This window comes from Chamaea fasciata, unplaced genomic scaffold (genome assembly GCF_029207755.1).
Source record: "Chamaea fasciata isolate MVZ Bird 193981 ecotype frontalis unplaced genomic scaffold, bChaFas1.0.hap1 SCAF_11, whole genome shotgun sequence".
Lineage (NCBI taxonomy): Eukaryota > Metazoa > Chordata > Aves > Passeriformes > Sylviidae > Chamaea > Chamaea fasciata.
The window spans coordinates 11,075,723-11,087,401 of NW_027094096.1; the positions used below are offsets into that span (position 1 = coordinate 11,075,723).

Here is an 11,679-nt window from a genome sequence, read left to right on the forward strand (position 1 = left end):
TTATTACCACCCACAGACTAACACCCACTCTAATTTTTATCTTTCTGGTAGAAAGTCAGTTACACTTAATATTTCACTCCCTGTATTATACTTCAATTGATTTCTGAGTAAAAATCAGCAGGAGAGGGATGAGGAGGGAATGGGGAACACCAAAGACCCTGAGCTCAGCCTGCTTCAGTGCCTTTTGTTGGTGCCCTCCATGGAGACTTTCCAACTTTGTGGATGTTCCTCAGTACACCAGCTCTGCTATGGGTTTTCCTCCAAAGAGCTTTAAAATACAAATGTAAGGTTCACAAAACACTCAGAGGAAGGACTGTGCCCAAAGACTTCCTTCTGAGAATGCCAAAGGCTCATGAATGCTTCACATGAACACCAGCCTCTTCTTGGGGGCTGCTATAGCTGATCTTGTTTATCAGTGCAATGACTCTGCACTCAATAAACTTTATAACCTCCCATCTCAGTGCAAAAAGATTCCTGCCATCATAACTAACTCTGAGACTAGATGGAGAAAATAATATACTCCATATCCCATAGAAACAATTTCCTGTTAGTGTAATAAACTGTTATGTGGGCTTGGGTTTTTTTGAGGAAATGCTGAAGCATTGTGAACTGGTTGGTAAAATCTAGAATTAAGCGTTCTTTTCCTTTCTGAGAAATTACCATTCTCTGGGGCTTTATGAAGACAACAGAGAATTGAACATACACAAAAACACACATACACACACACATTGATACATATGATTTCAGATTTAATTAGATTCTAGACATTCTCATCCTCAAGGGCGGAAGTTCTAATAACCTCTTAAAACATAATTTTGCATACACAGGAAACAGGTTTTCTTAGCTCAAACAGCTTTTGCTGTAACAAGCAATCTTGTTTCATTTCTTTAAAGATCACAGTGAATTTTTCTTCCACCTTAATCACTTTAGATTTTTCTTTCCCAAAACTCAGTTTCTGAGAAACTGTGATAGGCAGAAATTTATCATGCAGAAACAAGCTGCAGATATTCTTGGTGCTGCTCGTCTTTGTCTCAGAAGGACTTGCATTTCAGAATAGTTTGATCATACCAGATGTATATTGTACATGAAAAACCCATGAACTGATCTGGGCAGTCCACACTTTACCCTCTTTGTCTCCTGTGGGATGTTAAATGACCCTTGGTAGCTTTAAGTTTCTTTCAGAGGATGTTTTTATCAGGAAGCAAATACTGGTAAAGCAGCCAGAGAAGGAATAACTCCCCTGAACAAATGTTTTGGTCTGGTCAGGTCAGGTCATGGATGCCAAGCTTGAGTCACTCCAGGGTGGCTTATGAGTTCCAAGGCTTTATATTGCATTTATTTTTTTGTATGCAGCTTTTCCTAACATACTTTGAAGTCAAGGGTAGAAATTACTACATGAAAGTTTGTGATTTCTAAGTAACCTCAAGTAGATGAAAACCATTAGCAGGATTCCATTTTTCCTGGGCCAGATTCTGCTCTCCTGTGCAAAAGTAGTTCTGCACACACACTTGAGGATGTATCCAGAAGTGTAAAGAGGGGTGAATAGGTGTAACATTTTTAGTACTGGTGGTTGGGGAAAATAATTTACCGCAATCTGGATTTGAAAAAGACAGGTAAGAAAAAGAAAACCAGATATACTTGAGTCCACACAGCAGAAATTGGCAGAGGTCAGCTGATCAGATCTAAGGAACAGAGGCTGGCTCAAATCATTTGGAAAGGCTCCAGAAACAACTCTGAAAAAACAGTGCTGTGGGAATGGGGAAATGCAGGAACGTGTGTCAGAGGTGTCCTTGCACATGGTCTGGTTTTACACAGGTCTGAGTGGTGCTCAGGAGATGGAGGTGACACTTGAGGCAGTGGTGGCAGGAGTGAGGGGTAAACCTTGGATCAGTTCAAACTCCATCTTGTGAAACACAAGTTCTTGCATTAGGACCATGATGCACTTGATATTGCTCCGAGCTTTCCCATTAGTACTTCTGTGGAGGAAGGATAATTTGGGCCACCCTGCAATGCTGATAACAGGTAGCGTTACACACACCTGCTGTGCAAAAATGGATCTCTAGGAAGCCATGTGAACTTTTGGGCATGTTTCTTTGGTAACGGACAGTATAATGGTGGTCAAAGACACGCATATGGTAAGAATAAGTGGAGTATTTCTTACAGCCTGTTGCTATTGTAAGGCAATTCTCCCTGTTAAATAGGTTCGTGTGTTTAGACAAAGTGGGAGTTTGCACATGCATGAAAACTTGATGGGATATTCATGATTTTAAAGGAACATGGTCAAGGCCTTATACTAAAATAATATATGACTGCAATGATCAAAAGTGTATAAGCTTGACGGAGTTGATCTAAATTAACAGAGCTAGTTAATTAATCAAAAGCAATGTGAGAACTGGTATTCTTTGTATCTCTACCAGCATATCACCACTGCCATTTAAGTTTTTTTTCCAAATATACTGAGGTGATCTGTACCAAATGAGAAGAAAATGAACCCTCTTCTCCTTCAGCTGTCAGTCTGCAGTCCTGCACTTTAAGTCAAACACTACCACTGCCAAAATTTCATCCTCCTGTCTTGTACTTCTCTTCATTCTTATTTAATTAAGACAAGTGCAGGGCCAATCCCACTGACACATTGTTAAGATTTTTGCTATCAGCTGAAAACTGAAAGCAGAATTTGATTCATTGACCATACTCATGTGACAGCTGCACACACTATACGGCTGTATATCTGGTTTGGAGCAGGATCATCACTCTCAGAAAATAATTCAGGATGAATCCGCATCATGCACTAAATGTGAAATCAGCAGTAATTCATGGTTCTAAAAAAAAGTTTCCCACTCTCATCTAGAGACTCAGCCGTCAGCATTACTCAGTGTGTTGTGAATCAATGAACTGAATCAGCCTCTAGCAGAGGGTGGATTAGAAAAGTCACTCTTTCCCAGAGGAAAATACTGAGTTTAGTGCAACAGCTTCCTGCTCCCTGATTTAGATCACAAGACATTAAAATACAGTAAATATCTATAACCGAGACAGCATTAAAAAGGCTCTGCTCCACAAATGAAACATCTGCATCGTTGTGACTGAACATCTTAATTGCTTTGGTTAATTACTACTCATCAAAAAAAGATAGGAAAGTGGGACCTACAGAATAAAATGAGATATCAAGGGGCACATCTTCTGGACTCGTTTAGGTTGGTCTGTGTAGTAACAGACTAGATCTCATATGGTTCCTGACAGGAGCCATTCATGCCAAATACAACTGTTTAAACTGATCCTTGCAACAGAAACCCGCAGAATTTCACTCCACCACCAACTACACATCTAACTCCAGAATCACCTAACACAGGCTAGAAGAGAATTCTTATCCTTTTACACACACACACACACACACACACACACACACACACACACACACACAAGGTAAACTTTCTCTGACAGTGGTGTAAAGAAGCCCAAAACATCCTGCTGCTCGTCAGAAGTATTGTCAGAAGTGAATAACTTCTTTTACTGTGCTGACAATCATAAAATTGACTTGTTTTACAATGAACAGCTCAAATGTATGGGATTGGACAGGTGAAGCAGCTCTCATCCATGTGATACAGGCTACCCTTTAAAAAAGAGTGATACTTCTGAACGTGACCAAGCAGAAGCCTTCTTTGTAAAGGCAGTGGCACTTAATGTTGTGCCACTGTCCTTCACTCTCACATAAAGTAGACAACTCTGAGATTAAATGAAAATTTAAGATGTTTTCCCACACAGTAGATTTTCTGTCTATTAGAGGATTCCAATTACAGTCAGCAGCATTTTTAAAACTAAAGTGTTATTTTGCAAATGAGCCCTTTGATCAAGTGAAATATTGACATTTTATCTTTTAGCCATATTGGGGTGAGGATGAGAAGCCCAGTCCCAGCATACACATCTGTCTTACCGAGTTCACTTTTATATCAATGATATTACATCTAACAAAATTTCTGTGCGTGGTCTTCAGCATAAGGAAAATAAATCTTTAGCATCTACATGTTTTATCCTTCACTTTTCTTAGATAAAACAAACAAACAAAAAACTCCAAACCCAAAAGGAAAGCATTATTAAAAGTCAGAATTATGAGAAGACTGAATGAACTGTGAAAGTTTAAAATTAATGGTATCTTTTCAGCCCTAGAATTATGCCTGTAGGAGACAGTAGAGCTCTGAGGTTTATTGCAAGGTGAGAGGGAAGAGACAGCCTGTCCTCCTCAGTAGTCTCCGGTTGTGCCCCCTTCCCTCAGACTGCACTCCCATAACAAGTTCTTAGGAAGGAGGAAAAATGTCTTCACCTTTGTATTATCAGTTGTACTGAAATTACCTACATGCATAAAATGACATTCAACCCCTCCTAATGACACACATACACACACCGGTGTCCCTTTTTCCTCTCACATGCTCTAAATTAAATTATTACAATTAAACCTGGTTTTAGGAAACAATAACAGCAGTCTATACCACTTGTAGAAACCATTCCAGTCAAAGTTTTTTCATTAAGGTCTCCCCATTGCATTGGCCTGAGAGAAGCAAAGCTCCAGAAACTTGTCATTTATTGAAGAGCAGTCCTGAAGGTATTTGTGCTATGCACTGGTTTTATTTCATTTAATGAAATGTCAGATAATGGGGTAAATTAGAAATGTTCAATGGGAGTTTACCTCCCATATGTGTATAATATATTTTGGGACCAGACAAGTACAGATCAGGCAGATCCAGCAGCAGGTAACAGCGCCACTGAATTATTTTTCTGCATCAAACCTTTTCTAAGTATCACTTAAATTTTGTATTTCCCACTAAAGCTAAAAACCAAAGCTATATACATATTGGACTTTGAATATAATATAAACTTAAAAGTTACCTTCTTACATGCTGTGACAGAGCTTCCCAAACTGCTTGCAGAACTGTCTGTGCTGCTGCCTTGGCGCTCTGGGACTTCATGCATCAGTGAAGATTCAAAGTTGCTGAAGAACAAAAAAGAAACAAACCCCCAAAAATCTTTCCAGTGACTCAGCTACATAAATAACTCAAATAATACCAAAACACATATCAGTAAAGAGATGTAACTTAAATACAAGATGCTGTCCGTACTCTCCTAGCTGATGTTACTGTCTATTTATTGTTAATTTTCCTTTTTTAAAAGACTATCCTGAGCTATACACTTTGGATATAAAATAGCAGACTGATGTCTTTGGAAGACTAGAGGAAAGCATAAACTGCCTGCAACCAGACCTGTCTGTCTTGAATGCCACTGTGAAAAGTGGTACTAGCTTGTTTTCATAAGCAGGAAGCTTGGAGCAGCAAATAAAATACTTGCTGCATTAATTCTGCTTGGTAAACAACAGAAATATTTGCTGCATTTTTACCTGCCAGGATGGAAGTAAAGGGGTAGTGATTACAAAGAAAAAACACAACGGGAGAGGCAGTATTCTGTAATCCAGATGGAACAGCTTGATACACTGTAGGTTTGGAGCTAAGGTAAATCGTGCACATATTCTGTTTTGTGATTCAGTGGTATGCAACAAATATGTTTACTTTGGGACTGTGTAGATGTGAAGTACAAAACCATAAAAACAAGGTCCACTAGCCAAATTATTTGCACACACAGCAAGAGCCAACCCTCATATTTTTCTTTTGGAATACTTCAGGCCAGTCTTCAAAGATCTTCCATTGTATAATAATCACATTGGTCCAAGACTAATGAAGCTTCTCCTTCTGGTCATGACATGGTAACAGTTAAAGGCCACACATGTAAAGGACTATTTATTCAGGAGCATACTAGGAGAAAAGTGTCCTACAGGATCATGTTCTGCTTCCCAGATTCAACCTTTGGAGTGCTTTTAATTATTGCAAGTCACCTTTGAGAATATGAGGAACATGCTCTGATGGACCATAAAGAGTGACCAGGTTACCATGGCTTGAGTAATAATCTCTCATTGGTTCCAGTGGGGAAACAGACTGTGTGTAACTTCCTGCTGAGCCCAAACCTAAAGTGCATTTTCCTCAGTCACCTTTACTGCAGAGTAAACCAGTATGTTAAGAGGAGGCCACTCACACTTTTTTTTCTGAACTCTAGAGCCAAGCATGTCTAAGGCTACCTTTCCCTCAAAGATTCACGCATGTACCTTCCACCTGATATTGCTTAGGACTAGCTATGAATATATGCATTCCACGAGTAAGGAACTTCATCAGTGAGAGTTCTGCTGATGTGTGTGGTGCTATTCCATAATAATATTAAAAAGTATCTAGATGTGCTGGAATTAGAAGAATGAATAAAAATATTAAACTAATTTAGTACTCGTTAACTGCTAGCTGGGGGGAAGTTTCATGAATCACATGGGAGTACTGAATATAGATGCACAAGAGAGGTCAGAGTGTTACTGGACTTCACTTGGAAAGTATGTTACCACTTAATACTCTGGAAGGTATCATCATCATCTGTACTCAGAAAGAAGACTTTTGCCTCTTTACAAGCATTTTATAGGCCTTATACTGAGTTCTTTAACCGAATGAGGGAAATTAAACACATGAACTCTGGCTTTCTATCTCCATTCAAAGTAGGAACCTCATATTCAGAGGGTCAAACAGTTAAATCCTTCTTGATGAGTCCACATTGAGATGCAACCTTTGGACAAGGTAAAACTCACCACTCCCAGCAGAAGTTGTGCACTGACACTTTTTATAAGATGCATCACCTCTGCAATTTAATAGAAAATTACAGATCAAGGCTGACCTGCAGGTTGAAGTACAAGGCCTGCTGTATTGTTTTCTCCTGCTCTTCACTGAGAGGAAGACTGAGGGGCTCTGCCACAGGGAGCTGATGGGCTGCTAATGACTATTTGCTCTCAGCTCCACTGTGTGCAGGGAACTGAATTGCAGTGCATGAAGTGTGCTGAGTCTAACAGCAACAAAGATAACAATTTGGCTACTACCTGAAGGCCTTCTTTGGAACTTAATTTAACAGTACAAATAGAATATCAAATTAAAGCATAGCTGGAAAATGTGGTTGAAGAGTCACATTCCGGAGTATCAACAAATCTGTGCTATCTCTGGACAATATTTCAGAAAGGGTTTGCACATGACATGTCCCATACAGAAGTAAAGCTCTCCTCCAAGTCATGTGGAAAGTGAAATGATCTGTACAAACTTCTTAATCCCTTAAAATCTGTGTTCTTTTCCAAGAAAGTCCAATTTCATTTGTAAAAATAGAAAACCTTGTTAAAAGCACATGATGACTGAAATAAATGTAGAATGACATTAAATATTTTAAATGAGAAAAGCCTTTCACTCAGACTAAAGTTCAGACAGGAAACCCAACTGTCTTTGGTGTTCCCAAAATTTGGTAAACCTAAATCCCCTTGTCATCTATCCCAGTCTTCAAAGTTGCATTTCACATCCAGACGATTACTTGGAGCACAGGAAAAATCAGCAGCTGTGTTTCACAGGACAAAGGACAATGCTTCTACAAGTATCTCTAACTCATTCAGAGCTTTATTTTTGTCTTAGGTCCATGTCTCCTGTTCAGTAACTGCAGAGCAGAACCCCTGTTCTCAGGCTGCACTGCAGCTCAATTCCTGAACTGTGCCAGGGACAGGAACTCTGGGCTCCCACTGCTTGCAAACAGCTTCAACCGGTCAGAGTTCACTCACTGAAATGCAAGAAAATTTTAACAAAGAAGTGTCAAAATAGGAGAGCTACATTCAGTTTGAGACTTCACAACCTTTTCCTTATTGAGTTTGTGGCTACACAATTTCTAGAAGACGCACGGGAAACCCCCCTGGCCACTCTTGCTGGTCAGTCAGGTACATTACATGAGTCCCTCTAGGTATGACACAAAGGAGATTTGCAGCAATGCATGCCAACTGACGGGAAAATGAGCACCCAGCTGTGCTTCTGCAGGCTGGGAATTCAGCACCATAAATATGAGTCTTCCGTAAGTCAGGGATGAGGTCGTGCATAGACCCCTTCAGGGGCACAGGTCTTGCTTCCAACACAGAGCATGGATTTGGCTTTTCAACATCTCTTTTTCAATTATCTCAACTCTCAGCTAGGGAAAAGTTTCCTCTTCTCTTTATCCCATGGGTACCCTTTCTAAGCTTTCATTCTCAACAGGTATCTTCTCAAGAGACCCTCCTCAGGCCATAAAGCTCTGCCACCCCTGCTCTGGTAGCAAAGGCAGTAATAAAAACCTATTTTTCATTAACTCTCCAGGGAAAAACTATTCTGGTTTTGAGAAGCTTCTGTTCTCATTAGTTCCTCAATAGCAGGAAGCCAAAGAAACTCTTGCAGAGATGTAGCCAGCTCATCATCAAGTGATAGCTCGGCATTCACATACTAGCTCGTTACTTCACATTAAGAGCTTACATGAAGTGCTGGACTTTCAAGACATCTGGCACAGATTGGAGCCTTTTCACTACAAGATAAAGAAAGCTGCTGGAGTTTTTAGGTCTCAGTTCTCAAGTTTTCTTGGCTCCCTTGTTTAGTATGTGATGGAGAATGCTAATGTGCGTTAGATGTGCTCATCTGACTTGGAGGTATCACAAAAAGCCACAGGCATAGCAAGCAATCTCTCTGTTAAGGGATGGCTCATTTTGAGAGTTTTCTTTGGTGTGGAAGATCCTAATCTATCCTAAAATCAGCTTTTGAAATGGAAGTTGGGAACCTGGACCTAAGACTTGGTGTTAAGTGCACCATTTTCACTTTGGTATTTACATCAATATAGAAGTCTCCACACTCATCTGCCACCAGGTGCTGTCTTACTGATTCATGAATTGTAACTGATAATTTTTTTCCTATAAGCTATATGCACTCACAAAGAATACAAACAAATTTCCTGGAAATTAGAGGACTGTAGTAAATAGCTACGAGGTTTATATCCCTAACTGTAATAATAACACATCATGCATTACTGTCCAAAATGCAAACAAATTGCTTCATCTTTCCTGTGTTGAATAATTCAAAAATACTGACCTCAATGACTCAAGACTTAATCAAAAAATCCACAGCTGCTCCTAAAAATAATTATCTCCTTTGCAGATGTGGCAGATGGTGCTACATCAACTAAGATGAGGTAATTTAAAGAATTCCCCAGGTTACTACTAAAGAAAATTAATCTTCTGAAACAATATCAAAAACTTCAATTTCCTACCATCTTGAATAAGCATAACCAGCTTCCCAAAACTTGCTGTTCAACAATCATTCCTAAGGAGCAATCTCAATAAATAATAAATGACCATTACATATATATTTTTTGAATCAATCATATTACAGCATGCTGCCTTTCCTCTTTTCATTCTGACTCCTAATCTTGGCATTTTGAACACAGAAAATGTACTGATCCATGAAAAAAATAATCTTGAAGGACGCAAACTGAATGAACACAGGGAGGTTTCTCAGTGCAATTAATACCAAGCTATAGTGAGCTACATTTCTGGTGTTCTGTTAATATTTGTAGTGCATATCATGAACAACAAAAAAGGGATTAATCTCATTTTGAAATAGAAAGATGAGAGAAATGAAAGTAGAGCAAAATACCTTTCGCATTTTCTTACTTCTACCTTCCCAAATAAACTGGAAAGCTACTAAGCAACTGAGGAAGGCAGCCAGCTTAATCCAGATCCTAAGTAAGAAGCAGTTTTGAAAGGCATGCAGTGTTCAAACAGCATCTCTTAACTTCAAAGCCTTTTTGAAGTGGACAGACAAGTCATACTCTTCCCTCATGCTACCTTTCAAATTTTACAGTTTTAAAATTTACCTTTGCAAGTGAACAGGTCAGCAAAGTCATTAGGAGCAAAATCTTTCGATGTAACGGTGTCAAAGTTACTATTTTAATCCATATAAATGGTTTTTATTCAGTCTGGACAATGTGTATACTTCAATCAGAGCGCAGATGGTTAGTCAAACAGAGGCTCTATAAATACCTCAAACAAATGTCTTTCTGATTTTGCTATGGATTTGGAACCCAAGTACAGAATATAATCACTGGCAATATCAGGATCGCATCTTGTAAGGTATTCATAGACTTGTTTCAGTCTTCCATGGCTGCTATTGGCTTCACTGGAAACAAAAATACTGAATACTTCCTTTCACTGTCTGTGCACTCTAACAGGTATAGGATTGGGTTTTACAGACCAGCACACTAAAAAGGCTAGAAGTTTAAATGCTTTATATGCAGATTGCTTATTTCATAGTGTCTATCGGGTGCTCTTGATTTATATTTCATTTTTATCAGTGACACAGCTGCCAAAAGACCAGGTCTCTAGCTACATGCTGATGAAAAACGGATGCAGAGAAAAGACAACCCATGCTGGGGTACACTTCACAATGCCCAAAGAGCCCTGAATGACCTTTATTCTGATCCAAATTACACCAGTAAATAAATCTGTAAGTCTCTGTAAGCAGTAGCAATCATCAGCCTTATTTCAAATCATGTTTTTAAAATACTATAAAAGAACAGACAAGTTTTACTGAAGAATAAATGTAAAGAAAACGAACTACATTTTTTATGATCTACTTAGAAATATTCCTTCCTTCCTGAGTTTACTGATTGAATTACTAAGGGTAAAATAACCAGGCTTTATGTACCAGTCTGACAAACTCCTCCACATTCAATAGCTATGGCAGGATGCGTTCAGCTCAGAGAGCTGACAATCAAATCAAAGAGTTGGCACTCAGGGGCTGAACGACAGATGACTGGGTTGGTGGGTTTTGATGGTTAACTGTATTTCAGTAATTTACTGACAGAGAGCCAACCCAATATAAACTGGCTCTTGCACACAGCTGATAGGCATCCTGCCTTTTCCCCACCTATCCCTAGATTTGACATGGCTTTAGGACAATTCTAGACTGACCTTTGCTGTGCTGGCAGAATGGCTACTTACTAAGGAAACCTTCCAGAAAGAACAGGCATGGACCTTAGTCAGAGGAAACTACAGAAAAGAACAGGAGGAACTGTGAGATCTCTTCCGGTGGGAAATGCCCACAACAATTCCCAGGTAACAGGAACTTCTGCTGAGCTCCTGAGGTGAAGGGTGTTTTAGAAGTACGAAAAGAGGACCTGGATCAACAGCTAGGGACCAGCAAAGTCTGATGAAGAAGAAATTACTGACTTGGAAAAGATTATGGAACAGACCCTTAAATGCAGGGAAGGCTAAAAGACTTTACCTTATGAAGATGAACTGAAAGACAACTCAGACTGCTTTTCTGCCCCAAAAGCAAGGAGTCTGTACTCAGGTCTGGAGTGCCAGCCAGTGGGAAACTAAGGCTCTGCTGAGGGTTTGACTGCAGGAAAGATAAGAAATCTTGTTAAAGGAAGGATTCTTTGAGCAATCAGTCTGCATACACATAACTTAAGTGAGCAGTGCTGATTGGGAAGATGATTTTAGAGAGATACAGGCACAGGTATCACAGAAACATCAGAATAAGGCAGTTTCATTTCCTCTACAGCAAAGCAATAGAATTGCTACTATTTAAGCCTACTAAGGCAGCAAAAAACAATATAATATCTGAAATATTCTTGAAAAGGTGTCCCACAAAAAATTTCTTATTCACTTAGCTTATGTAGGTGTACTGTACAATATTATTGGTCCTTTTGCTGTGGAAAGGAGGAAAAAAAAGGAAATAATTGCTTTTCCAAATGTTCACGACTGTGTATTTATTAAAA

The 11,679-nt window shown here is 39.2% G+C and overlaps 1 protein-coding gene across 2 annotated transcripts in view; it reads right to left on the reverse strand.

Annotated features, from left to right (window-relative positions):
- Window positions 1-11,269, reverse strand: part of SPHKAP (SPHK1 interactor, AKAP domain containing) — a 53,306-nt gene extending 42,037 nt beyond the window's left edge. For both annotated transcript variants that reach the window (XM_066193220.1, XM_066193219.1), the window contains exons 1-2: window positions 11,181-11,269; window positions 4,879-4,981 (exon numbers count right to left, since the gene is read on the reverse strand). In XM_066193220.1, the coding sequence (XP_066049317.1) occupies window positions 4,879-4,962 (84 nt within the window). In that variant the 5' untranslated portion in view covers window positions 4,963-4,981; window positions 11,181-11,269. The remainder of the gene's footprint in view (window positions 1-4,878; window positions 4,982-11,180) is intronic.
- Between the last annotated feature and the right edge of the window lie 410 nt (window positions 11,270-11,679).